Below are 27227 nucleotides of genomic sequence, written 5' to 3'. Positions count from 1 at the left end.
GGGTTTGTCGGGAGAGGGACTGGGTAGCATCCGTCGGGGGAGCGAACGTGGCTCGGAGCCGGCTCCAGCTCAGGCACAAGCGGCGCTGAGCCGGGAGCCCTGGGCAGCCTCGCGCTTTGGGACAGACAGGTGGGATGTGGAGCGGCGCACGACAAGGACGGGGGCGGTGGGGTAGGCTGCCGCAAGACGAGCGGCACGACCACCTTCGCTATCCAGCAGGGCTCTGGGCTCCCCTCCTCGCAGCTAAGGGGGGAAGGGGCAGGCAGGGGGAGGTGCTGAGGGCCGGGCGCCCTGCCGGGCCGGCGCTGCCCTCCTCCCGCCCCGGGCCGAGCCGCTTCTGCAGCGCTGGGGGCGGCGGTGGCGGCAGCGGGGCTGATGGTGGCGGCGCGGCGGCGGCGCTGGGGCGTGCTGGGGCTGCTGGCGGCATACGTGGGCTACCTGGGGCTGGGCGCCGCCGTGCTGCAGGCGCTGGAGCGGCCGGCCGAGGTGCAGGCGGCCCAGAACCTCCTCCGGGAGCACTGGGAGCTGCTGGCCAACCACACCTGCCTGCAGGGGCCCGCCCTGCAGCGGTTCATCGAGGTGAGCCCGGGCGCGGCGGAGCGGAGCTCAGCGCCCGCTGGGGCTGCGGGGCAGGCGCTGCCTCCAGCCCGGGGGGCGAGAGCGGGGGGGAGCGGCACCAAGCGCGCCTCCAGCCCGAGAGTCACTTTTAAAAAGAACCAACGAAAACCAGTAAACTTTTTCCTTGTGTAAGTGTATGCGCACACATCCCGAAGAAGCCGCCCACGGCGTGGGGCTTTCCGCGGGCAGCCGCCTCGGTCGCGTCGCTCCATGCCTACGGGCGCTCGGGCTCCCGCCTGTGCTCCCCGCTAGTAGAGGGATGCTTTCGTTCTCTGCGATCGCGCGTTTTGAAGCGCCGCCGTCCTGACTGAAGGCAGGCGAGGCAGGCGGTGGCGGAGTGTCCCGTTATGTGACAATTACCTGCGGTTAATTGCAGGTGGTTTAGGTTTGCTCTTGCACTTAGGAAGCATGAGTTATAGTCTGTGTCGTCTTGCAAGCGGTAGATTCTAATGGGAAGGCTTTGTCGTGGTAAATTTAGTTGTTGTTTATACTAGTGTCAAACTTTTTCCATCTTTTACTTGTTTAAAGGGAAATAGAAAGTCCTTGGGTCTCTGAAATTATCATTGAAAATGCTTCTGAAGATATTTGCAGGATGGCTGCAAAACGTAAAGCAACAACATGCGGTTTGCTAAAGTACAGGTGGTTGAATTTTTATGGTACAGATACGAGTGAAGTGACATAAATGGGTTCTCTCTTTGCTCGGCTTTTGACTGAAAAAGAAAAACCTCCAATATTAAAGTGGGAATCCATAAAATCCTCACACAAAATGTGTGAATATTTACCCAAACCCTTTGATTTCAATAGGTGCTGGTAGTTGAGTATGTACTCCTTGCTTTGGTGTGTCTGCCTCAAATAGATGTTGCCAAATGCAAAGAAAACCTGAGGTTGGCTTGTTTTGTTTTGGTGGGTTTGTGTTTGTTTGTTTGTAAAAGCAGTGTATGATGATGACTGAAACTATAGGAGCTGGTCACTGCAGTTCAAAGAATCGCTTGGAACTTGGATATATATTGTTTTTTCCTCTTCAACAGAGAGGAAAATACAAAAGCCATCCAATAGGATAATTGCGGGTGTTTCAGCAAGGCTCTGGCAGACAAAATTATGCTGATTCCTTATGTCATACTCTCAACCCTTGGCATTCTGAGTGGTATGTTCTCTGTTGGCAGTCTGTAGTACAGTGATCATGTGCTATAAATTTGGGCCTTTGTAAGCTACTGTTGTAGCCACTTTTATTACTTACAGTGTGTGCTATGCTACCTGTGGAATTTAAATAGAGAAAAGTGAGAAGTAGAGCAGAGAAGAGCAGTCTGGCATTTCATAAAGCTAGATCTTAGTGGAGCTTCATTCAGCACTGGCCCACTGTGTAGTGAGCACCTGGCATGGCACTTGTCATGGGGTTGCAAGCGCTTGGTGAATGATGGTAATGAGGCACTAGTAGTGGAGAGAAGATAATCACAACTAAATAGGTAGAAATGTCATTCTGTCAGTTTGTTTTACTGCAGCAAGACCTCTACTTGTTCTTGATACCATGGGAATAGGAAAGCCACTCAAATCCCTTTAGAGCAGAAGTTGTTGCAATATGCTGTGTGAGTACTTAATTGTGACTGAGCAAGCCCTTGATGGGAAAGTTACAAATAAGCTTTGTTTCATTTTATGCAGTGTCTGTGTGTGCCTTCATGCTCTGAGAAGCCATACTCTGAGTTTGAATGGCTTTGTGTGTTATTTTGAATAACTTTAACACTGAGAAATAAATCCACAGAACTGATGCTTTCCAATACTCTTTTCTAATTTCCTATGCAGTAATCACTGGCATGCTCTAGGTGTGATCGAAAAAGAGATGTTTTTCCGTGCAGTAAATTGTTATTGCAGTACATTGCACGTAGTTTATCAGACAGTGTCATCAATGGCTCTTTTCAGATAAGAAACTTTATTCTAGATACACAGCTGATTATTTGCTAATTAAGAAAGACGTAAAGAGTGTTTGTGAAAATGTAAAGCAGTATGTGAATTTTAATTGCCTTGACATTAGTGGCAACTCCTCATTGTTTTCTTATAGCTCTTTGATTTTAGATAATGCTAAACTGTGTTTGTTTTAAGTGTATATGGGCCAATATGAAATAAAATCCTAGTTTGCTGAACAGTGTACAAATGTAATTTTACAACCTGTTTATCTCTTAGTTCCTAGTTACCAACCGGGAGGGGAAATCCCCTGTTCCATCCCTTGTGCAGATGGGGGGAGCAACAGAGAGCTCCAGCTTTGAGGAGCTGGCAGGAGAGCACGGAGTGAGAATGGGCAGGAGGGAAGCAAAGCAAGCAAACCATGCTGTAGTAGCTAGACCAATGAATTATCATTCAGTAATTCCTGTGACTTGGGTCCTTTCCAAGGAAGAAGCAGTCCTCTGCTTAACAAAGGAGAGGACAGAAGGAGGTGAAAATAGCAGACCAATGACAAAAACACCAGTGGAGGGAAATGTGTTAGAAAGTGTGTGACATCTGTGGTGGTGGGCCCCTGCTTCCTGTAGCTGGATTTTGTTGGGGCTCTTTTGGAATTGGCCAGCTCTTCCTCTGCAGGAGCAGTTCCACATTTCCTGGGTAGCTGAAAGTAGCACATGCAAACGCTTTACATGTAAGCAAATAAACGATGGTCATGTGTTTATACACACACATAGGGCACAATGGATGCACTGTGGCCACAAGTCTCTCTACAGTGCATCCAGTGACGTTTACTCAAGGAACACAAAAGTTTGACTTTGTTGCCCCATCTAACCCCAGGCTATTGTTCTGCCATTGTACACAGTCTGACTGAATATGTGCTCACCAGGAACAAGACCGAGAGCAGGCCATCCTCATGAAGCCACTAGGCAGCATGCAAGGAGGGCAATATCTGGCCTTTTATTAGCATTATGGTGGTGATCTTTACATGCCAGAATTACTGGGTGTGAGGTCACACCAAAGGAAGCTCTCAAAGACAAGACTTGCAGAAGATGGCAGCAGATGCAATGATAAGACAGATTGCAGGTGATACACTTTCAATACAATGAAGAAAAGTAGCTGGACTCAGCTAGGGAGAAAAATATCTATGTCCGGGCAAAAATTATGTTGGTTCTAGATCCTGGAAGTGTCCAGAAAGTGAGGCTGCACACAAAGAACACTTTCTGTATGGGCATATTTCTTGGAGCTGAGACCCTTTCTGTCCTTTTGGGGTTGGGGACACCTAGACATGCTTTGGTGTGAATCACTTCTAGTGGAAAAGTGCCTCAGCTTTACTGCACCCTGTGAGTGTATATGTATCTCTGGTTCAGCTGACCTGTCCTCCAAACTCACTCCTTTTCCTGCATTATTTTCAGTGGTTACAGGCACTCGGCTACTGTGCTTGCCAGTGTCCCTTTAATCAGATGATTGGCTGTAGGTCCAAGCTTCAAACAGCACTTTTTGTGTGTAACCCTATTACCATGACATCCCTTCATGCTATCCTTCCTTTTTTTTGATACAAACCTTTTGTGTTGTATACATATTTCCCTAGTACAGATGTTTCCTATATATTTATTCTATTGTTCTATTGGTTTTCTATTGTAGATATATGATGCTATTTAAACACAGTTGCTTTCATAAAATGGGAAAATGAAAACTGAGCTAATTTTTTGGGCGGCCTAGAAACATGTAAGATGTAGTGAAAAGGGCCTAATGCCAAAGGGCAGGTTATAAACTAAATGGCTGCAGGTGGATCTAGATACTCTTATCTCCAGAGTCAACAGCTAGAGGTACACGGAGAGTTTGAGTAGATGTTTACAAGAGCAATGAGATCCCACGTGACTGAAAGATCCTCATCAATACCTTGGCTTGTACTGACATTGAACAAGCAGAGAATTGTGACAGCTGTCAGGAAATAAAACCCTGAAAACACAGCTTACTAAAATAATCTTGCGCTCAGATGATGCAATAGGAAGGGGTGAGCATCAGAGATCACCTGACAGGGATGAGTGTCTTTAAGGAACAGCAATGGCTCCTGGTATTGTGGAGCTGTAATATCTATATAGAACCAAATTTGGTCAAATTAACTTGTCACAGATGTAATAGAGTTGATCCCCTGTACTCATTCTTTCCAACTTCATGCTTATCAAAATGTACTACTACTTTGCTTAAGCTACAGCAAATTCATCATTCTCCAGACCTGTTGATTAAAAGAGCTGTGGGTGCCTTACCAAGAACATGCATTCTGTGCTAATAATACTGTCTTCTAGCATACTATTGACAAAAGTTGTTGAAGGTAATATCATTATTCTGCAAGGCTGGCACTATATCATCAGACTTCTTGGAAGGTGATGAGAAGACATACTGGTGACCTCTTTCTGGTTAGTTGACTCAGCTCAATGTCTTCTGGTAGTGTCTAGTACCTGTGTTCAAAAAGATAAAGGCAAGGGAAAAAGCACGGCAGCCTGTTGTATCATACCTCTGCCTAGAGAGATATGTTCTTTTGATGTTATCAAATTCCCAGATCCAGCTGGTCAGGCTTGGTGGGAAGCAACAAGGGAGTATAGCCAGCTGGCATTGAGTGGTGAGTGTCTCAATAGTCTGTCCTACCAGAAGGTTTGAGACCCACAACTAGCAGTGAATTGCTAAAGACTAGGGGTGCCTTCTAAAAAGAGAAATTATAATTCTTGTCAGTTGTTTGAAGATGTGGGTTATTCTTACAGGTACCTCTTCTTCATACTTTATCTTTTTTAATGCAATTAAAAGAAAAACAACTAGGGAAAGAAACCTCAGTTTTACAAGGATAATACAATGCAACCTTTCTGTGTTCTGTAAATTATACAGGCATCTTCTTTGAACTTGTTTCAACAGGCCCTGCCTATTTCTTTGCAGCCCAGCTGTCGAGTAACTGTTCTCGTTGGGGTTTGGAAAGTGACTGGAATTCAGCAGCGCTCTGTCTCATGAATCACACCACAGATTCTTCCTTGATATCAAAGCTTAATTTTCAGAAAAAGTGCTAGTGGGTTACAGTAGCATTGGTTGCAGAATTGCCACACTAGACTACATGTTTTGCTCCTTTCCTGTTGGTGAGCAAGTCTAGATGAATTCAGGAAAATGTAGTGCACACTGAGCTGCGAAGTATAAGTACTTTTTTGCTCTCAGGGTTCCTTTGGTTTTTAGGAACTAGTGCCAATTACATTAGCATACATTGCTGGGGAAACAGAGGAGCAGTTACTTGATCTGCTCTCAGGTTATTCAAGTGGCATAAAATTAAGGATAAAAACCCCAACACTATGAATTCAAAAGAATCCAGCTGTTTTTTTTCGGTTTTTTGTTTTGTTTTGGTTTTTTTGGGGTTGGTTTGTTTTGTTTTGTTTTTTTTTAATTTTATTTTGTGCCAGTTCATCTTTCAGGCAGAATTCATGCAAGCTTCCTCTCCAGACAAAGACAAGGGACCAGAACTCATGGCTGGGAAAGGTGTGATTAATAATCTATTTGTCAATTACTTGGAAATTAATTGACCTTTGTCCTTGCAATCTGAGATCAAGGTTAATGTTAACCATTTTCTTCTGATTTTCATCTGGTATTCTGTGAGGCATAAATGAATGTTTATATGCCAACATTGCACAGAATTTCCAGCACGCCAAGTTTTTGTTGTTTTCTCATTAATCTAAATAGGAGCTTGGTGCCTTTTGAACACCTTATTTTCCTCCTTTATATGTTGCAAAGATGAGGTAAAGTGTCTGTAATGAGAAAAAGTTTATTTTGCCCTGGAAAAGTTTATTTTTGTACATGAATATGTAAACTTGAACTAAACTTGAGAATAAAGTTTCTTACACCAGTCCATCTTTGCCTTCTTTGAGAACTGCTTTTAAATTCACTTAGTAAATACTGCTTTTGCCTTTAAAGGTATCTCAAGATTACTGTCACTTCTGGCCAGAATACCACAGTTCAGAAGCAGGGGACAAACAGCAGTGACAGGATCCCCAGTTTATAAAAAGGTCATTGGTATGACATTTTCCTTGATGGTTTCCTCCAGAAAAAAAAAAGTTACGAATTCTTATGGATATATCACACCTTATTTGGTAGGGTCATAAGCTTTTGGGGCTTTGCTTTTGTCATTTTTGTTTAACTTGCTCATTTTGGGGAGGGCAGGCAGATTAGAATCAGTCTGTTTAATCATTTATATAAAGCTTAATTTTTGCTGTAAAGATTATGGGAGGAAAGAGAAGCATAGTGTTCTGAAGAAAGAGATTGTGAAGAACATAGTGCCTCAGTTTACATATACACATTCATTCATTCTTTACTGCTGATCTTAAATACCTTTTTTGAAAGCTGTATCCTAGTCACATGCTGTTGTGACTCAGTGCAGAGGTGAAAGATGGAATTTTTAGCCGGTGTCAAGGAGGTCAGATTAAATAATGGTCCTTCCTTTTGCAGTACCTGGTGATCAGAAGTTGTGCTGCAGCCACAGGTGGTGGGGGGCCCACATGTGATGATAATTGTGAAAGAGAGGAAGTGTGTAAGCTAAGAAAGCTGGGAGTTGTCCAGAGCTGATAACACAGCAAACATGGTAAATGAGACTTATGGGTATGGCTGAAGGATAGAGTGGCTCAGCAGCAAATACAAAAGAATAAACTTACATTTTTTTGGGGAGGAAGATGCAATACTCAAAAGTCAAGTGGAAATCAAACTGTGGTTGTTGGGGCTGGGTTTTGGTCATTTGTTTTTTTGTTTTGGAGTTGATTTCTTTCAGGAGATGGAATTACACTCAAAGGTCTGTTCATACTAAGTGTATGGTTCAATTTTTGCTGGTAAGACTGTAATAACTACTTTAGGTTTATTGCTGCAAAGCTGTGTAGAGTGGTAAAACTCCAGTATAGGTGAGTCACACATTATCAGTCATCTGTGGAAGTGGAGCCCCAGAGCTGTGAAGGGTTAAAATTCAAGCTGTAGGAGTGATTTAATTTTTTTAGTTTCTTTTTTTTTTGACTCAGATAAGGAAACTCTGGTAGTGTTGTGTTTGGATATTGCTGCAGAAAGAACCAGCAACTGATAGTAAAGGACAAGGAAAGAAAGGAGTATTGCCATCCTAAAATAAACTTGATAAGGGAGTAAACAGAAATCCACAGCTTCCTCACAGGGTTACCACTTAGCTTGAATTCAAGGAGGGACTTCCTTGCAGAAATATGCACAAAGCAGGCTTCTGTACTGGGAGGAAATCTAACATAGAGCTTGTATTTGCAAGCATTAGCTTATCACATTCCTAACTGAAACTTCAGAGCTTATACTTGAAAGGTGGAGCTGGAAGCCCAATTTGACTACTCTGAGGCAGTTTTTTCTAACAAAAGTAACAGGATAGGCATCTACATTTTAAAACCTCTGAGTGGACATCATGCTATTGTTCTAATCACCAGCCATGGCAATATTAAGTAGCACCAAACAAAGCCTACTTGCGTGGTCAAAAAACCAGAACAGCCTACTTGATAAAAAAATGCAGCAGCCTGCAAATTAAGTTTCATTGTCCTGTAAAGGTCTAAGAATTTAAAATCTCAATTTATAAATCCTGTAGGAGTTACAATAATTCCCACTAAAGTTTTATCTCTTGTTTAAAATTATGTAAGTATTGTCAGCTAAAGATGTAGCAGTCACTGTGAATTGTAAACTATTACCACTTCAGAGAGGGGGTAATAAGTGCAGAGAAGTGAAACTATGGTTTTATGTTGTACAGCTTGTCTGTCAGTAGAAACAAAAGAACCACTGTGTTCTGCTTTTTTCCTATTATTTTAACCACCCACCTGTTTCCTTTCTGCTTTTTGAAATGCACATGACCTTTAAAGTTCCCAAAATACCAAGACCAAGCTCTGCAAGTTCGGTATTTTTTGGGTTTGAGCAGTTGGTGGTCTTGACTGAGGTCTTACATTAGGCAGATAACTGCTTTTGAACACTGGGTTTAAGATGCTGTGTCTACTACTGCCTTTTAATGCATTGGGTTTTGAGACAGACACTGTACAAATATCCAGCCTTGTTAAGAGAAAAAGGAAAATCCCTAGGATTTCACTTCAAAGTAATCATAAAGTAAAACAAAGTTTCCTGGCTCTCAAAAATGTTGGCTGAGGAAACTAAGCACTTAGGATGCAACATGTGTGATTCACTTTCTTTTTAGTACCTCTTGAACCCACTATAATAAAAAATATACTTCAAATTTATTTGAAAATCCGTAGCAGAGACATATCAACACCTCTTCAATGGAAAAAGCAGGGGCAATTCAGCTGTTCTGCTAGAGTGTTTATCATTTGGGTTTTTTCCTGTGTTCTCTCTAAAATTATAAACCATTTTTAATTTTTTATTAAATTGAGCAATAGCCTAAAGTCTAAAGAGCAAAAGTCTAAAGGAGTATAAGTAAATTAAGGAGAATATTCACTGATATCTCCCTGAATGCTCGGTCAGCCTTCAGGAGTTTGCAATCCAATGACTTCCTGTGCCAGAAGTAATTTCTGTGCATTAATAGCCATCTATGGATTTCTCTTTCATGATTCTGTCCCCATGGGCACACCTGCAGGAAGGCAAGCTCCATTAGTTCTACCATTCTCAGAAGAGTCAATCTTTAGTTTTCTGTCATTGTTGCTATGACAAAAGTTGATTCTAGCTAGTATAATAAAACATTTTTTACTTTGGGAAAACAAAGACTGTATCCTTATCTCCAACCATTGTGAATATTCCCTTTTAAGGGTGGCATCAGTAGGTCTTTCTTCCTAACAGTAATGAACTTGACATTTTGTCTGGGAGTGTTGTTTTATTCCAGTTGCTTTGATTTGCATGAATATTCAGTGGTCCCCATTGGACTGGCTTCAACAGGTGAATGGGCCTAATGGTTAATGATGTTCTCTGGTTATTTGGTAACAAGATTTAACAAATAAATGCTTAGAGACTTCTTGCTGTAAGGGCTTGGAGACGTCAGCAAGCATATCAGGTGCCTCAGTACCAGAAACAGAAAACAGCTGTCACACTGCAAAATCAGGGCTCGCTCTTGGCCAGTGAGTAATGGTTGGGTGGTACTTCCTTCCCACTGACAGCAGTGCAGGTCACTGTCCATTTAGGGCAAATGCTTTGGCCTGTCTTCAGAGCCTCAAGACACATCCGGTGCCTGAGGGACTGTGCTAGCAGTAACCCTGGGATTCTGAGTTGTTACAAGTCACTGCAAAGCTGCCATAGGTGCTCACAACTGCTCAGCCTCTTGCTTCTAAAGTAGGCAGAACAGAAGTGCTGCAAAGATGTGAAATTAAACATTTAATGACTTGGTTACTGCTGCTTGCTTCTCATGTTGTGTCTTTTGCAGGCTCTTTGTTTCCTTTTTCTGCATGAAGGTTTTTCCATTTCTTTGGGCCAATTGTGCTACAGGTTCTTGCAATCCTCTCTGTTTCTTAAGTGTTTTTGGCTTTAAAAACTTGATGTTGAGTGTAATATTGTCTACTGCTGAGCTTGTATCAGCAAGACATCAGGCAGGAGAATGGACAACAAACATGCTGCGTGTTTGAGATTTTCAAGTATCCCTGATCCAGCTGATAATAAATTTATCCAAGAACTGGAATGCTGCTGTTCCAGCAGGTATATATGTGTTCAAGGCTAACTAAGAACTGCACAGAGCACAGTTTACAGAAGGAAATTATGAGGAAAATACCAAGCTTTTTATTTCAAATTTAACTGCTGGTTTCTGGAGGGGGGAAAAATAGGTCATCTGTCTAGTTTTCAGTGTCTCTCTTGCCATTTAACTTAATTTGGGAGTTATTTTCTGTTCATGTGCACCGATTCCTGTCTAGGCCATTGTCTGCAGAGTTTCTTACACTTCTTAAACCAAAGGTCAAATGTTGTCAGCCTGCACCTCATGTAACCTGACAAACCTCAACACAGACACCAGACCTGGAAGAAGAACTATGAGTGGGGGAATTACACACAACTGTTCAAAATAAATCCTTCTGGAAGCTTTTTGAGGCAACCTTTTCTCTCTCTCTCTCTCTCTTTTTTTTTCTTTTTTTTTTTTTTCCCAGGAGTAGTTGCATGGAGAAGGGAAGCATGGCTTGGTTCTTGTATGTCACTAATGCTATATACAAAATCTTTTTTTTGAGTTGCCCCACTCAAAGTTACAGCGACAGTTTGCAGAAGGAAGCAAAATGCAATATAATATGTGTGGTCCTTAGCCCTTCTCAGAGGACAGGCTCTCTGCTCTGCCTCATAATTTAGAACTTAACAGATTGTATTGTGACTCTGAGGGGTTTAAGTTGCCTTCAGTTATGAGTAAATCAAGATATTTCTGAGAATGCATTATCAAACAGTGTTTATTGCTTAGAAAAATGTGTTGATCTCTGAGCTGCTCCTTGGTCTTAGTGTGAGAATTAGTAGCTCTAGGGAAAAGAGATATTGATCCTTGTAGTTAAGCTGCTGCTTGGGACTCTGGAAACAGTTTTTAATTCACAGCCTTGTATAATGTTATATAAATAATATAAACTACGTAGAGCACATTACATCAATAAAATGGGACAAAGTTTCCTTGCTTTGCAGGCTTGACATGCCAGTTTGTTTGGTGGATGTGGTGGTGGATAAACTAAAACTCCTTTGCAAAACCAAAAACTGATCAAAATCTGAGTGTGATTGCTTTTATTATCAATGGTGAAAGTTTTATCAGTAGTCTTTTTCGTTAGGATGGGGGCAGTATTATTTAGAATCTGCATGTCTTTTTCTGAGATGATTAATTTTATGTATTCCTGGTTACGCTTTGCTTTCAAAGATAATCAACTGTCAAGTGAAGTGTGAAATGTTTAGTGTCCATGCTGTGAATAATGTTGTTTTGGACATAATTGTCATTAATTTTGTTGGCATGGGAATGTATAGTCAGATGTGGGCACTGTTAAGACATATGATCTCTTTTTTTGGCATAACGTTGCTGGTGACTTCTAAGTCTTTCCCAGGAGGATTGAACAGAATCGCACATAATGCTAATCTGATGTCTTCATTCCCGTTTGTAGTCCCAGTGTGGGGACTTATTGGCCAAGCTGAGTAGTCTCAGTCTCCTATAACACACCAGATACATTCCTCCCCCGTCCAGGGGGCTTCCCTGCAAGGGATCTGTATCATTGACATATGCATGTATATTTGCTGCTCTGGGACTTCTGCCACTGGAATATCCCATCTGGAAACATTTCATTTTCCTAATGAATATGTCATAAGACAGTCTTAATTATTGTCTGTCTAGGCCTCCTCTAGTTAGATCTTACCCTCCAATTTCTTCAACATTTTTCTATATAATCTACCATGTGCATGTGCAACTTTGTTGTATTGCTGTAGATGCCCTTTTCTTAGAAGCAATATGCTGTGTTTTGGCTTTTCTGACCTTGCAGCCCTCTGATCTCTAAGGCACAAGAGATCCTCTACTAAAAGGGAAACAACAGAATCAGAAGTGGTTGTAGTTTGGGATTTTACCAGCCAGAAGTGGAAATACCAGTCACATGAACTTGCCTTAAAGGGGTTTGTGGGATCTCATGTTGTTCTCTCTTTGCAGGGTATCATCCAAGCCTACAAGAGTGGCATAACCCTCCGGGGAAACACCACTAGCCTGGGCAGGTGGGACTACAGTGGGTCTTTCTTCTTCTCCATATCTGCAATAACAACCATTGGTAAGAGTTCCTTGCTTACAGGGCCACCTCGTAGATGGGAAAAGAGTGGGAATGAGGGCCTGTGCTCAGATGCTGCTCCAGCACTGTGTGGTTCCCTGGAGCTTGCAGTAGGGAAGCACCCATGAATCCAGCCCTAGGAGTGCTTTGTCAGTGCCAGTGCAGTAATGATCTCTAACTGATCAGACACAGGGATAATTAGCTCAGGACATATTCCTGCTGAGTTACATGGCTTCTGGGGCCTGAACTTCGTGATGCTGTGCTGCCTGGACTTTCCCAAGTCTTGTGCAATCTAAGAAGTCTGAGGTGAATTGTGCATTGAAATGGGCTTTTCCAATCACAAGGACGGGAATGATTGTGGAAAAATCTTAATGCTGGCTATTGCACCTTCAGAAACTCTGTTTATTAATTATTCCTCCTTATTACTACCTGTATTAAATGAGGACCTGCTTGTTCAAGTGGAAGTTAAGTAACTGGATAAACATCACAATTCAGTTGACTCAGGTTTCAGTAAATGGGTAATGCAAAGCCACAAAGATATTATGGAAATAAGTAGGGGGAGAGAAGGTGGAAAAAATAAAATGTACTAGGTACAGAGCTAGTTAAGGCAGATGCTGTTAATTATTGTCAGTTCATGTCCCGTGTCCCCAAAACCATTAATAACTTGCCCTGATGTCTTTTTCTTATGGTGTGACCCAGTATTAAAAAAAACATGTAGGGTAAAGTATGTGGAGAGGAGGTTGTTTAGTATCAAAAATCCCTCACAGGTTTCTTGATTTGTCAGCTCTCTTCAATTTTAAGTATATTTTTAAATCAAGATTTCTCTTTTTGTACCCAAATGGAACTTTCTTTTGACTGCTGATTGTTTTTGAAGATACACTGGCTCCAGAACACTAAGCCCCCAAGCATGAGCTCAAAGAAAGAGAGGGTTTGTGGGTTTTCTGTGGGGGTGGAGGCGAGTGGGTGGTGGTGTGTCATCTTCCTGTGACTCAGTACGTCTTTCTGCCCTGCTCTTTTGCACATGCATTGTTCTGGATGGGAACATGCTTTCAACGTGCTGCACTGCCAGGCAAGGGTTGCACCAGATGATGGCAGTGGAGGCTCATCAGACAGGGTTACTCAGGCTGTGGGTTTCCAGCAGAGCCTGGTCAGTTCCTTCCAGCCTTTGGTACAAAGCAGCATCTGCTCAGAGCTGCTTTGCAAGCCTCAATGCAGTAGTGAATCCTGATGAGTTTCTAAGCCATCAGTGGCTGTTTCACCATGGCAAATTTATGTTAATGATATTCAGGAGGAATCAAATTTATCATGTAAAAAATATAAGGGGATGTTGTGATGTTGGCGGAGACCTTTCTGCTCTTCTATACTAAGAGTAGCTGCTAAGCTACTCTTCCAACCCCCTGCCCCCACTCCCCTCTGTTTTTAAGTAAACTCTTTGCCCTGATGGTTATAGGGAAGGAGGAAAGACCAGGGCATGACACAAATGAGTTGATAGCAGAGGCGATTGAAAATTGAAAAGAACCAAATGTTACAGTGCTTTATCTCATGGTTTTAAAGCTGGTGCTATGACACTAGAGACGTGATAATGATTTTCAATTGTGGATTTGAGAATGCCATACAAGCCACTTCTATGCAGAAAACTTCAGGTGACTGGACTCTTCATTCTGCTTTTTCAAGTGAAATTGTTAGTTGCATACAGATTAATGTCATAACACTTTGTTGATAACAGTATGTTGTAGAAGAGGAAACTAGAAATGGTTTCACAGACCCTCACCGTGAGTCTATCAAAATCTCTCTTTATGCAAATTCTTGAGGTAGTTGAGGGGTTCAGCCACAGTGAGGATACCACGGTGTGACTGGGAAGGATAATTGACTATGGCAAGTAAAGAGACAAGCTCCTTTCCAAAGAACTCTATGAAGTTCAAAGGGGTGAGTCACAATATGTATAAGGTGTGGCAATGAGATAAATGACAATTGAGAAGGCTTTTGGAAGATTTGTAGAGGTTTTAGTGTTCTTACATAGCAAGGAAGGGTTTATCTCAGGCTGTGATTATGGAGCCAATGAAAGTAGGTTCATCTGCACAAGATTAGCCTATAGGACTTAAAACCCAAGGCATTCTGGCAAATGAGTTCAGGAAGGGTAGAGTTAAGATAATAATTCAGAAGAAAGATTCTCAGGAATTTAGGGGTACTATATGAAGATTTTGAAGAATATGGATGGCCTCTATTCCATGTGTTCCAGCTGCTGCAAGTCCTTTGGCTTGTTTGTCTCTTCACATTTTTTCTTTACAATTAATGCTATCTATGCCTTGCTGGCCTCTTATGCAAAATAACGTATTTGTGACTCTTGTCCTTAAGTCTTCTCAAACAGCGCTGCCAAAACCGCTATCACTTTTAACTTAATCAATTTCCTTTGAGATGCTCTTTCCGTTCTGCCAGCTTCTGTATTCTGCTTTAACACCCCCTCAGAAGGCTAGGTCCATTTCTCAAGTCCTTACCAGAGCACTTTCTCAACTGGGATACAGGAGGGGATCTTAACTTCTTTCCCCATTAACACCAACTGAGGGGCATTAGCTTCTTTGCCCACTGACAAGGTTTAAATCCCCTCCTGTTGCAGCATCTTCTGCACTGTATCCCTCTTCCATTTAAATGAGAACCTCATCTATTTTCACTACTAGTGATTAAAAGCAGCATGTGAACTTTGTGTAAAAACAAAGTGAGTTCTAACCTGCAGGCTGGACATAGTTGGTGCCTCAATTGCAGATGTTTAAAGAACAGATATGTATGAACTAAAATTGCTTGTTTAAAGAAGTGCCTATGTAGTTTTTGGCCAATCTCATTATTTGAATGGAACTGCATTTATAACTTTGGGATGGGCAGCCCTGGCCACCTGCTGATTCTTTCTCCCCACTGTCATGCTTCTGCGCTTTCCTCGTTGCTGTCCTTCCAGATTTTATCTCATTTGCTGCAGATTTTTCCATAAGAACCCTTTCTTCAATGCCCTGAAGGGTCATCCTCAGAGTTCCTGTAGAGCTGTAGTAGTAAACATGATTAAAGAAAGAAAAGCTAACTTGCTGCTGTTTTTATCTCTCAGACTTCTTTATCCCTTGCCGACACAAAGTCTCTCCTTTCTGTGTTTACTCTCCTCCTACTTAGTTTGGACTAACAGGGCGGAGGTCAAAGCAAGTTCAGAGTGGGGCACAAGATCAAAGTTCCTAAAGTCAAACGACCACAGGGTGGTGTAATTTCAGAGAAGGTGCTAGGGAAAGGCTCTTTCTGTAGTCAGTGATGAGTCTGTTCAAGCCTAAAAGTAGAAGGAGGAAGGAGTATTGTCCTCTCTAGCCTGAATGTCCCACTTAATATTGGGTGGATGGATGCCATTGCCTAGTGCTGTATTGCCATTTTCTTATGGCACAGCCACCAAAATTCAGTTGTGTGAATTTCAAGGGTCCTTTTTTAGATATAAAATGGGGCAAGTAAACCACCTCACCATGAAGAAAAGAAAGGAAATACCTTTTTCCTGTCCTTCCCTTCTTTGGTTAGCACAGTACATAGCTCCTAAAAGCAAAACCCCTAAGGACTGGGAGATAACAGGAGGCATGGATCAGGCTATTCAGTGAATGATGGTATTAACCACACTGTTACAGACATTTAGTAGTTGCCCCAGAGGATACCAGTGCAGTGAATAAAACAGTAGCAAATTCAGGACTGCGAAATTCTGGTAGGGTAAAGCTTTGGACAGCAAGAGTTTTGTGAAGACTCTGACCCTCTGCAGTGCTGCCCAGTGTCTGGTGGAGCTCCTGAAAAATGGTCACATTCCTCTCATTGCTGGCTGACAATCTGTTGGGGAATTCAGTTAAACTAACTTGATGTCTCAAAGTGGTTAAAATACAGAGTAACAGGACCAATTGAGAAAGCAGCTTGGGACCACTTTCATATTTGAATCCTCTGTGAACCTCAGGATCCTCTTGTGTAGGGGAATTCTCTGCTGAAAAGCTGCCACTGTTGATGTGTTGATCTTCTCCCTGCCCTGTGACAGCTGGCAGAGCTTCTCTCCAGGCTTGGCCAAATGGGATGTGTCACAGTGGTCCATGGGCGGTCAGTGGTGGGTCTGGGGGCAGCCACTCACAGCAGCATCCTCTGAGTGCTGGAAATGTGGTCTGCTTTCCTGACTGCATGCTATCTCACCCAGCTGAGTCTAAGCCCAGTATACAGCTTTCAATGTATGCACAGCAGGAGTCAAAGACTGCAGTACTCACCTGAAGCATTTTTTTCACTCACTGGAGGAGTGTGCAACCAAATTTTACTCTCATCTGGAACTTCATAGGGCTGAAACTGTAAATAACATACCTGCCAGGATCCCAGTGAGCTTCCCCATATAAGACACATTCCTGAGATTCTGCCACCACTAGCTTTAAAATCAAATTCTTCAAGTTTTTGGTTTGTTCTAACCATAAAACTGTGAAGCCAATGCAAGCAGTGTGGCTGCTTGGGGACAAGCCTGTTTCTGTCCTACAGGTACAGGCTCCATGCCTCTAGCATCCTCCCTGGATGGATGAATTGGGAATAACTGACTTCCCATGCCAGGTGTCCTTAGCTGTGTACAGCTGATAAGTGTTCTTGAACTTAGTGCAGACTTGGTGGATACAGTGTGAAATCTCACAAGAAGGTTGAGAAGCCAAGCATGTTAATATGTTTTATATGGTTATGGAGACATTCAAAGTGGGAGGGAGGATAGGAACCCCTGACTTGCTGATCTTCCGATGAATGTAGGTGGTACCAAATGACCTCTGAAAATCCTAATGGTTGTAAGACCATAAGATAATTCAGGCTTCCTGGTACCTCAGGAGATCTCCTGTGCAACTCTGCTTAAAGCAGTCAGCTATGAGGTCGGAGCAGGCCAATGAGTGCTTTGTCAGGGTCATCTTCCAGCTAAACTGGGGCCATGCTCACATTTTAAGGAACCAGACAAACGTTACCATAAGGCTGTGTGAGTGATCAGTAGGTGTGTTTGTGGTTTTTCCACTTTGAAGTACACAGCGATGTGTCTTGTCCATCTAAAGTGAATTTTCTTTTTTTTTTTTCAATGAAACATTTGAACTTTTTATGGAAAAAAACCTTTCACTTCTGCTGGATTAAGACATCCAGATCACTTGTAAAAACCACAAGGGAAAGAAATTTTGGATTTCCTGGAAAGTGTTAGAGTAAGAGCTAGTGGTAGGAGGAGCTGGATGGCTTAAAGATTTAATTTCTTCCAGTGCCTGGGAAAATAGGAATGTGACTCACTGAACATCACCCCAACTGCCAAGCAGAGAAATTGTCATGAGTATTTAAATGTGTAATGCCAAATAAAATAATTTTGGCATTGACACTCCTCAGTGAGCTGCACAGTGGATACCTGGCCCCCAGGTTTAGAGGAATTCCTGGTTATTCAAAGCAAAATATTGTCGACAAGAGCAACCTGTAAATTTGAGATTAGACCCATGTCTGTAGGAAGTGATGGATTGTATACTTTCAGGTAGGAGAAAAGATTTAATAAAACAAGAAGTGTTGCTTCTCTAACCAGTGGCTTTATCAGTAGTTTTAGCACTCAAACACATTTTTTGAGGGAGATTTGGTTTTATGCTAACCCTGGATTTTTCTGCAGATGAAATTTTTTTGGCAAATTTTCAGATGTTTTTCAGCCTATGATAGACACTTTTTGTTCTAAGCACTTTTTGATGAAAATATTCTTATATCTGGACAGTGAGAACAAACCTTTCTTTGTGGGTAGCAGGAAGTTGCAGCTGCCTCAGTTAACTGAGGGCACTGCAAGTACTGTCTTGTGAATGAAAAGATCTTTTACTAATAAGTCTTATCTTCTTAAGAAGTCTACAGAGCTTCTGAATCCCTTATGGGCAGGAATGTAATGGGAAAGCGGGACAAAATCCTGAATTACTTAATACGTATAACTGAACACATGAGTTAAAGCACATGGTTATGAGCATGAGAAATAAAACCACTTTTTTGTTTCCTCCAAAGAAGTTTAACTTACATTACACTTTATTTCAAAACCAGAGGAGCTATACGTGCACTTCATCCAGCTGCTTCAGTGGAAACACACTTTGATGTCTCTGCAGTTTTTAGAGATCATTTCTTGGTGTCTCTTTGCTCAGACATGTACCAGGTGACATTCCAGCAGCATGCTCATGAGGGATGTGACACAACTGGCAGTTAGTTTTGATTTCTGAATCTGGTTCAGATCTCCTAATGTCTAGCTCACAATTATTTAAGACACCAACTAATGCTGAAGAGGGTAAGTCCTATTTTCCCATTCCTGCTCGAGTTTTATAACAATTGAGGTTTATATACAATTACGTTGGCATTTCTTTGTCTAGTGCAAGAACAAGTGGATGTAACCAGACAGGAGTAAATTTCTGGCCATTTTTCATGATCTAAAGTCTCCCATGCGATTTGATTTTACTTTGTATCCTATATAAAAACTGGTGGGACATGGCTTTTTTTGGCATGTGTACAGCAACTGTGTACCAAATCTTCAGAAAATTGTCTCAAGCTGCTGAATCCAAGGGAAAAGGGAGCCAGAGAAATCAAATGCAAAGCATGTCTGGTGTTTGGAGGACTGGGTTTACGGTGCACATTAGACCTTCCTACATCATTTAATTTGCCATTCTAAATTAATTGTAGCATACAAGTTAAGTTTAGGTGCTCTGCCATCCAGCACTACGTGGCATCCCCACAATTCTGAAGGCTGCTTCACACAGTGACCAGAGAACATGGGCCTTTTTTCTGTTTCTCTGCAGAGAAACTTAGAAACCTGTGGTTAAAAGGACTGCCCAAGACATTACCCAGTCTTTTAAAACTTGATATAGAAGGAAAAGAAAGGAGAAGGGTTGGGGGGAAACCACCTTGGGAATAACTGGCCGTAAATGTATGTGACTCATCTTCAGCCTCCAGTCCTACAGTAAATGCCCTCCAGCACTTTCTCCTGGGCCAGGTCAGGCCACAAAACACCCTAATCCCATAAAAGAAAAATTGGAACTAATCCACTGAAATGTCACAGCCAGTATGAAATGCATCGCACCAGACACATCTTTCTATAAATTGCTTAGAAGGGGTCATCTATCAGATGTACTTGCCTACATGTCTCATTTATCACACTTGTTAGTCTAGAAATGGTGAAAGAGGACAGAAACTAGCAATCACTGGGGAAAAGCGCATTAATATTGCAAAGAAGGAGTAGTAGTGGCACGAAGTCTTAATTTAGCCCCTTTTTTTTGATTGTTTTTCAAAACATCTAGTTACATAATAGCATCCCATTCTTTCTGGGGGATGCTCTTCCCCTTCCCAGGGACAGGCTCCTGGGGCTCCTTTGGAGGTGTATTGTGTGCCTGAAATTATTGAAGGGGATGTCCTCCATGTAATCAAATTTGGGATTTAGCAATAGTTTTACTTAGCAATAGTTTGCCCCCAGACCATTTTCTGGGTGCAGTTTGCTGGCAGACATGCACAACTAGCTGCAGAGTTGTCCACCGTGAGAGATTTCTGTTAGCAAAAACTTGGCACGTGTAGATATCCCCAGCTCATAGCTGCACGCATTTCTACCTTGTTGGTCAGTGGCTTATTGCATCTGGCACGTGACAGAGGTTAATGAAGAAATGGCACTCTTGAGTTAACCACAGATGTTTGCACTCTCACTTATCTGGGATACAGAGCCCAGCCCTGGGGCCTCTCCCTGCTGGGCACTGCTCACTTGCCCTGAGGCCACAGCACCCAAAAGCAGGGTAGCAAGGCAGCAGTGGAGGGAGCGCCTCTGTGCTTGCTGTGCCCGTGGCTGGGTGGCACTGGGAGGGGATAGCATTATTTGTGGTAAGAAGATAATCTCCTCTGTGGACATACACCAATCTCTAATGAGCAGAGGTGATTTTTGGAATGTAGTCAAGGCCATAGGTCTCTCACAGCTAAGGCACAGTTGAAATGCTCGTGGTGTGCTAGTTCTACTCTCTTTGAAAGCATCCTGTGAAATATACCCTAGTTAAATCTGGCTATCTTGTGGCAGAAAACACTGGAAATTACAAGTGCAAGTCTGCAAGTTTATGGGACATTTTAAAAAGAATGTGTGGGGAATGAAGACAAGTGATTTTGAAGCCAGAACAATCTGGGGATGCAAGCAAGGCTGTGATTGCAAGGCAGGACCTTTTATTAGATCACTTCCTATGACTAGAAGAAAGAGGAAAAATTTAAAATGTTTTATTTTTTTCTTTAGGTTGGAAATTGAAGTATTTTATGCATGTTGAATGTAATTTCTCTGGATATATTGACTCTAGACAATGATTTTGACAATTTAAGGCTTATTTGTTACTTGTGGTGCAAAGAGTATAAGCAAAGAGGCAGTGTTAAGTTCACAAGTCCCGTGGGACAAAGGTAGAAAAGGGTGGTTGTTATAATTAAAACACTATTGTTGTGATTCAGAAGCCATCTGACAGTGATGCAGGATCATGTACCAGTAAAGCCCATGCCAACAATGCTTACAAAAATTGAACTAAACGGAAGGTTTGCATTTACGTCAGATCCCAGCCAGGGCACTGGGTAGGGGAGAGGAAATCGACTGGTAAATGGAAAAGGAACTAAGCAAAATTGGCAGGGACAGAAATGTTATTTTCCAGCCCACAATAGGATATGACAAACAATGGATGTAACTTACAGTTATTTATAAAAAAGGTCCTTTTGGAGCAGTGACCTTCTCACCTAACTTCTGTAGATGATGGAGGTTCACCCCTCCAGGGGGAAGGGGTAATTAGAGACTATTTTAGGTTTAATTCTTCATTCCTCCCTTGTCTAGGCTATGGGAACCTGAGCCCCAGCACTGCAGTTGGTCGAATCTTCTGCATTGTGTTTGCACTTTTTGGGATCCCCTTGAACCTTGTACTCCTGAACGAAATTGGGCACCTGATGCTGCTTGGGGTTCAGCATTGTGCCCGTCACCTGGAAGAAGTGTTTCACTGGAAGGTAAGCAGTATGGACAGGCATACCTCAGAGAAAAAAAGACAGGGGGCATTGTCTGGTATTTGAGATCCTATGACTAACAAGGAAAGGCTGGCTGATTATTTGACCAAAAAGGCAATAATACTCAGGAATAACTGGAAGCAAATAAATTTAGGCTATGACAGCCCTATGAGGTGTCAGATAAGGTTGTTTATTAATTGAAGGAAATTCTGTGATGAATGACTTCCCCTATAGCAACAGAAGTGATAAAGCATGTGAGCAATGCACAGTCCTAGACTATCTAGTCTGTTTATCATCAGCTTTAGTTAGAATTGCATGTGTAAATTACATGGGAACATTTGTAGAACAGGCTTTAAACTGGCATGAATTTAGGACTTATGAAGGTGATACCCAATTTGTGTTGGCTTGGTGTCAGTGTTTAATCTCAGCTGGCATCTAAGCACCACACGGTTACACGCCCCTTCCCAGTGGGATGGAGAAGAGAATCCAGAAGAGTAAAAAACTCATGGGTTGAGGTAAAGACAGTTTAGTAAGTAAAACAAAACTTGTGCACACGAGCAAAACCAAAAAAAGGAATTTGTTCACCACTTTCCATCAGCAGGCAGGTATTCAGCCATTCCCAGGAAAGCAGTACTCCATCATGCATAACACTTACTTGGAAAGAAAAACTCCATCACTCTGAACATTCCCTGCTTCCTTATTCCCTCAGCTCTATATGCTGATCATGATTCCATATGGTATGGAATATCCCTTTAGTCACTTGTGCTCAGCTGTCCTGGCTGTGTCCCTTCCCAAATTCCTGTGTATCCCCAGCCTACTCACTGGAGGAGTGGGATGAGAAGCAGAGAAGGCCTTCAACACTGTGCAGGCACTACTCAGCAACAATAAGAATATTGTGTGTTACCAACACTGTTTTCAACACAAATTTAAAGCACAACCTCCTACTAACTACTGTGAAGAAAATAACCATCCCAGCTGAAGCCAGCACACATGTAGGACAGATACACTGTTTGTTGCACTGGAATTGAATGAATGTTTGTATGCTTTTGTGGAGTCCATCATCATATCATCATCATCTCCAACTGGAAAATAAGCTGGACTTTCCTTGCTGCACTTCTTGTGACAATCTTTTTTTTTTTTTTTTTTTTTTTTCTTCCTGTAGCACTAGAATAAAGCTTCCTTCCTGATGAAGACCTGTGCACTGGTAACTGGCTTGTTATTGTTCCTCCTGCTACCTCCCTTGTTATTCTCTGACAAAGAAGGCTGGTCTTATGAAGAAGGCTTCTACTATTCCTTCATTACCCTCAGCACTATAGGGTTTGGTGACTATGTGATTGGTGAGTAGTTCACATTTTGTTGCTTTCACCTGCTGAACAGCAAATCCGGGACATACAAAGCTCCCCAGTGGCAGTTTGGCACCAGTAGCAATCCCCAGACCTGATGACCAGTACGTTGTGATGTGCGTTTGGCAGGGTGGAAAAGACGTGATTTCTACCATAGCAATGCCACTGTGGAAAGGCAAAGGCAGTGTTTCCCAGTCAGTAAGTGGCATTAAAGTGGCCTGTCCCTTGGGTGACTACATCACCGGGCAGGAGTGCTGTGGTTTAATCACAGTGGTTGCTGAGGGCACACTTATCACACTCCAGTGCATTGGCACCCATTAGTTTTATGCAGATGCAACTCTGCATCTTCATTAACAGACAGGGACTGGTTCTTCTGTCAAAACCCTAGATAACTACATTCTAAAAGACAGCTTAAGTCACTTAGGTATAGATTGTCAGGCACCAGGCACTACTTAGTTTTGGATGCCAAAACCCTTTGCTGGAGGAAATGGGATTGGGTCCACACCCACTACATTTGCTGAAACACAGGACACACCTCTTTGATAAAGACTTTCTCATTAAAAACAAATTGATTATAGAAACACATGCACTCTTGAATTCCTGAGAGACAGAAAGACTAAAACATCCTATTACAGAATTGCTATTTTTTCTTCATAGCACTTGCTTGATGCTTAGACAACTTAGTGGCAGTTACCTTAGGTCTTGTCTGTAATGCATCAAAGTTATGATTAGAGCTTGTGTAGGCACATGTAAATAAGTTAGGAATAAAGTTAGCTTGGGCAAGGATAGCCAGATGGAGCTTGACAAAAGCTGGGTCAGCTCAGTGTTTTCCCATACTGATTTTACAGATGATGCTGAACTCTGGGCTACAACAGCTTTACTTCTCTCAGTTTCTGGTAATGAATTTGGTATTCCTTCCTCTTCCAGGTGTGCCTTCACCTGTGTAGAACCTTTGTAACTGGAATACTGCCATAGAGACACTAGGTTTGGTATGGGAATAATTGAATATGTAAATTGTGATATGTAGAGGCTAAACAATTTTGCCTTACAATCCTGTATGTGTGGTTTATGGCTCAAAAATGAGGTTGAAGTGACCTTCACACTGTTTCCCCACTAGTGTGATACAGAGAGCTGGGAGGAATGTAGGGAAGCAACTCTGCAGAAAAGGACCTGGCAGTCCTGGTGGGCACCAAGCTGTCCATGATCCTGCAGAGTGTCTCTGTGGCTGTGAAGGCCAGTGATAATGTCAAGCTGTCTTTCAAGGTTTGGTTGTTCTTGGAGGTTTTAGAACTGCTCAGGCCTCTCTTCTCCTCCTCTCAGAGACTCTCTTGCTTATATCTGGTTTTACAAGATAGGTATAGTGGTACATAAAACCTGCTTACCTTTCTGCCTGCAGGGACCTCTGTTACATGCTAATAGAATATTGTCGTGCTGAGTGATAAGCAGAGAAACTAAACTGTGTGCTTGAATGTGAATAATTTTACTTTGACATGGATGTAATTAGTTTTCTTTATGAGTGATATTTGTAATTCCTAAGGAGTACTAGGCTGTTGCTGACACATCATGAAACATACTTACAACATCAGTTCACACGCTAAATAGGTGGCATACTTGTGTTTTATGTAGAAATCGCTAATATTCAGTGATATTTCAACTGTCTTTGCTTTACGTGTAATGTCTCCTTTGAGACACTCTTGATCCAATGTAGAAATGTTTTGGGTAATTCTGTTGTAGGGATGAACCCAGATCGCACCTATCCAAGCTGGTACAAGAATGTAATCTCTCTGTGGATCCTCTTTGGGATGGCCTGGCTAGCTCTGGTTATCAAATTTTGCATCAACATTCTAGAGAGCTCCAGTGACTTCTGTCAATGCAACAAGAAGAACACAGAGATGGCCGAAGATTTAATGGATGGCAACAAAAATAGCATGACTGGACTTCAAAATGCGGAGATCTGCAGTGACAAAGACACAAAAATTAAGGGACCAGTTGAATCTCTTTCTTACACAGCTCCTACAGAAGCCGTCTAGGGAAGAAAACTGTTCTCGTTGTCCTGTAGGTTTTAGTGCACCAGAGATGAACAATTTAGAAATGTGTAAGTGGAGCTGCCCCGACCTGTGAATGGGATGAGAGTTTGTTTATTGAGCTTGAAATGCTTTTATTTTGAATTGATCAATGACAGAATGTTTCATTTCCAGCACCACCAAGTACTACCAACAGGACTCTTAGCCAAAAGTAGATTTACAGAAATATTACCTGCCTTTCCACCTCAATCTATGAGGTAATCTTTGACATCCCTGAGCAACACGAGCTGTTGTGCATTTCTTTTTATGATTCTTGCAGCCTCTAGCTACACGTATGGCACTTTGCAAGTGCCACAGCCATAAAAACAAGTGCCATTTAATGCAGGAAATAAATGGCATATTGCCAAAAGAAATGAAAAATACTGTTTAAAGCTATCTGTCAGTCATGGCAGATGTGCACCATCGCCTATATACTTGTGCTTGTGAAAGGTGGTAACAAGGTTTTGCTGTCTGATTGTTCATATGAGGATGGCAATGCAGAAGAGCTCATGGAGGGACCTGATAGAAACAGATCATTCAATTTTTTAAAAAGTAATTTCTACATTGGAAGTCTGCTAACAGAAGGAAACTGGATATGCTATTCCTTACTTCAGAACTTATGTGGGTTCATTCTTTGAAGTATTTTGCAGACCAAATGTCATCAGCTCAATGCAGCAGTTCATTTAGATAGATTTGTATTTTGTCACATCTTGGAAGTCAGAAAAGGAGGACTAGAGCAATTTTAAAATCAGTGGTTCCAACATTTTCCTACCACCAATATTAACAAGGACTCCTTCAGTCTAGAAACAGACTGAATTTTCTTCAGCTATGATCAAGAGATGCTATTGTGATGAACTTCTCATGTCATGAATGATTAATGTACCTGTTCTATCTAACATCTTATATCTCATCACAACTGTCTTTGATCTGTAGAATGACATGCTTATTTGGCCTTTGTGTCAGTCATGAAACAGAACTTGTTTGGGTCTTTTTATTTCCATTAAATTCTCAAAAATATTTTGAAATTTTATGCCATTTATAAAGGCACAACAGAGTCTAACTCCTGGTGCTGTTTGCATTCCGTTATCTGTTCTTCTCATTTTGTTATTCCTGTTGTGCTATTTGCATCCTAAGCATTAACTTTGAAAACTTCACCATGGCAGCAAACAAAAATCAAGCATTTGGTTTAACCTTCAGCTTTTGCAATGAACCAAGGTTCCATGGGGTTGTTAGAGAAAAGACTGAAAACAGAGTCTGTTAGAGTATGGAACTGAGGAATTAGAAATATCCATAGCTATATTCACAGAAATGGAGTGAGTGAAAAGCATACAGTCTTCAGGAGCACAAGTTCTGAAACATATATTGTGAAAAAAGTGTTTCCAGAAGAGGTTTGAATATTGATATCTGGTGGAACTGATTACAGGAAAAAATGCAGCAAAGGGATCAGCTGAATGAAATTCAGTCTGTTGACCTTTTTCTGATTCCACAGTAGTAAATGTTCTCTCAAATACTGTTTGAAAGGGCAAAGATCAGGAAGGGAGACAGTGGACCTCTTGGATCATACTAATGCAAAATAAATATATTTCAAATTTTTGAACACTGGGTAATTTCATTAATAGCCTTTAGCATAAACTTTTCTGTTCCATGTTTTGTCTTGCGTATGGATACACAATGCAGGTTTTACTGGCCTATGTGAAGAAGAAAGTGTATTTCTTGAAACATGAGTAAATTACAATTCACAAAATGTGATACCCTTTAATGCATAATGCAAAACTTGGTAAGTATAGGTGTGTTGTAAAATCGGGGTGCCCAGGAGGTAGTAGAGTTTCTGCTGTCAAAGCACAAAGCACAGGAATGACTATGTTAATCTGTTTCAACTTTTACTTGAAATGTCACAGACTCTGGGAATATCTACCAAATCTGCTATTTGATGAGAAGGCTTATAGAAGATTTGAGAAGAATTTCTTCTTTTGGATTTGAATGTCTATTTTATTAATATCATTTAATTAATGTTCTCATCTATTTTTAAGCTGTGGATGGGGTCTTCAAAAGTGACTTGGAAGTTTAGGCACCCTGGTCCCACTGAAAGCAGAATTACATATCTTTGGGCAGCTAATGTGTATTTCTGAAAGGCAAAGGGGAGAGGAACTCAAGGAATAGTCTTGGAAAAAAAAGGTTAAAAGCCTTTTGCAGATCTCAGTGCTTCCACTGTATGTCAGGGTTCAGCCACAGACTTAGGCATGTGGCTGGGTCTCAAGATGCCTCATTATCTGCTCTAGCTGTCCTTTCTGAGTCACGTCCTCCTGCAGCCCAGCCACTCACCACCAGCAGATTCCTGCCACCCACACTCTGATATCCCATATTTTATGGGAGACACGTCAGAACTGCTGGCAAACCACATGTACCTCCAGAGCCAAAAGTTCGTGCTTGGATTTTAGCTCACCAAAAATTTAGGAATAAATGAGTCAAATACTATCTCTGGCTGGGTTCTCTGACACTGAATTAGCATGTTGCTTCTTATGAATACCCTTTTTCTGAGAATTCTTCTCAGCTGGCTTTTGATGCGG

The 27227-nt window shown here is 41.8% G+C and overlaps 1 protein-coding gene across 1 annotated transcript; it reads left to right on the top strand.

The window, feature by feature from the left end:
- The first annotated feature begins 375 nt into the window (after nt 1-375).
- KCNK17 (potassium two pore domain channel subfamily K member 17) lies at nt 376-27227 on the top strand. The gene is made up of 5 exons (XM_041404318.1): nt 376-579; nt 12143-12257; nt 21091-21257; nt 22423-22591; nt 24332-27227. The coding sequence occupies exons 1-5, from the start codon at nt 376-378 to the stop codon at nt 24625-24627; spliced, it is 951 nt and encodes a 316-aa protein (XP_041260252.1). The 3' UTR covers nt 24628-27227.

Source organism: Onychostruthus taczanowskii, unplaced genomic scaffold, assembly GCF_017590055.1.
Source record: "Onychostruthus taczanowskii isolate IOZ18803 unplaced genomic scaffold, ASM1759005v1 scaffold21, whole genome shotgun sequence".
NCBI classification, from domain to species: Eukaryota; Metazoa; Chordata; class Aves; order Passeriformes; family Passeridae; genus Onychostruthus; species Onychostruthus taczanowskii.
This window is presented reverse-complemented; position numbering and strand designations above follow the sequence as displayed.

Bases quoted from the DNA above. Each gene is read 5' to 3' on its own strand.
- KCNK17 (XM_041404318.1), top strand. From the start codon at position 376: ATGGTGGCGGCGCGGCGGCGGCGCTGGGGCGTGCTGGGGCTGCTGGCG. The intron at 12,258-21,090 runs GTAAGAGTTCCT...TCCCTTGTCTAG, and splicing joins ATCTGCAATAACAACCATTG to GCTATGGGAACCTGAGCCCC. The intron at 21,258-22,422 runs GTAAGCAGTATG...CTGTAGCACTAG, and splicing joins AAGAAGTGTTTCACTGGAAG to AATAAAGCTTCCTTCCTGAT.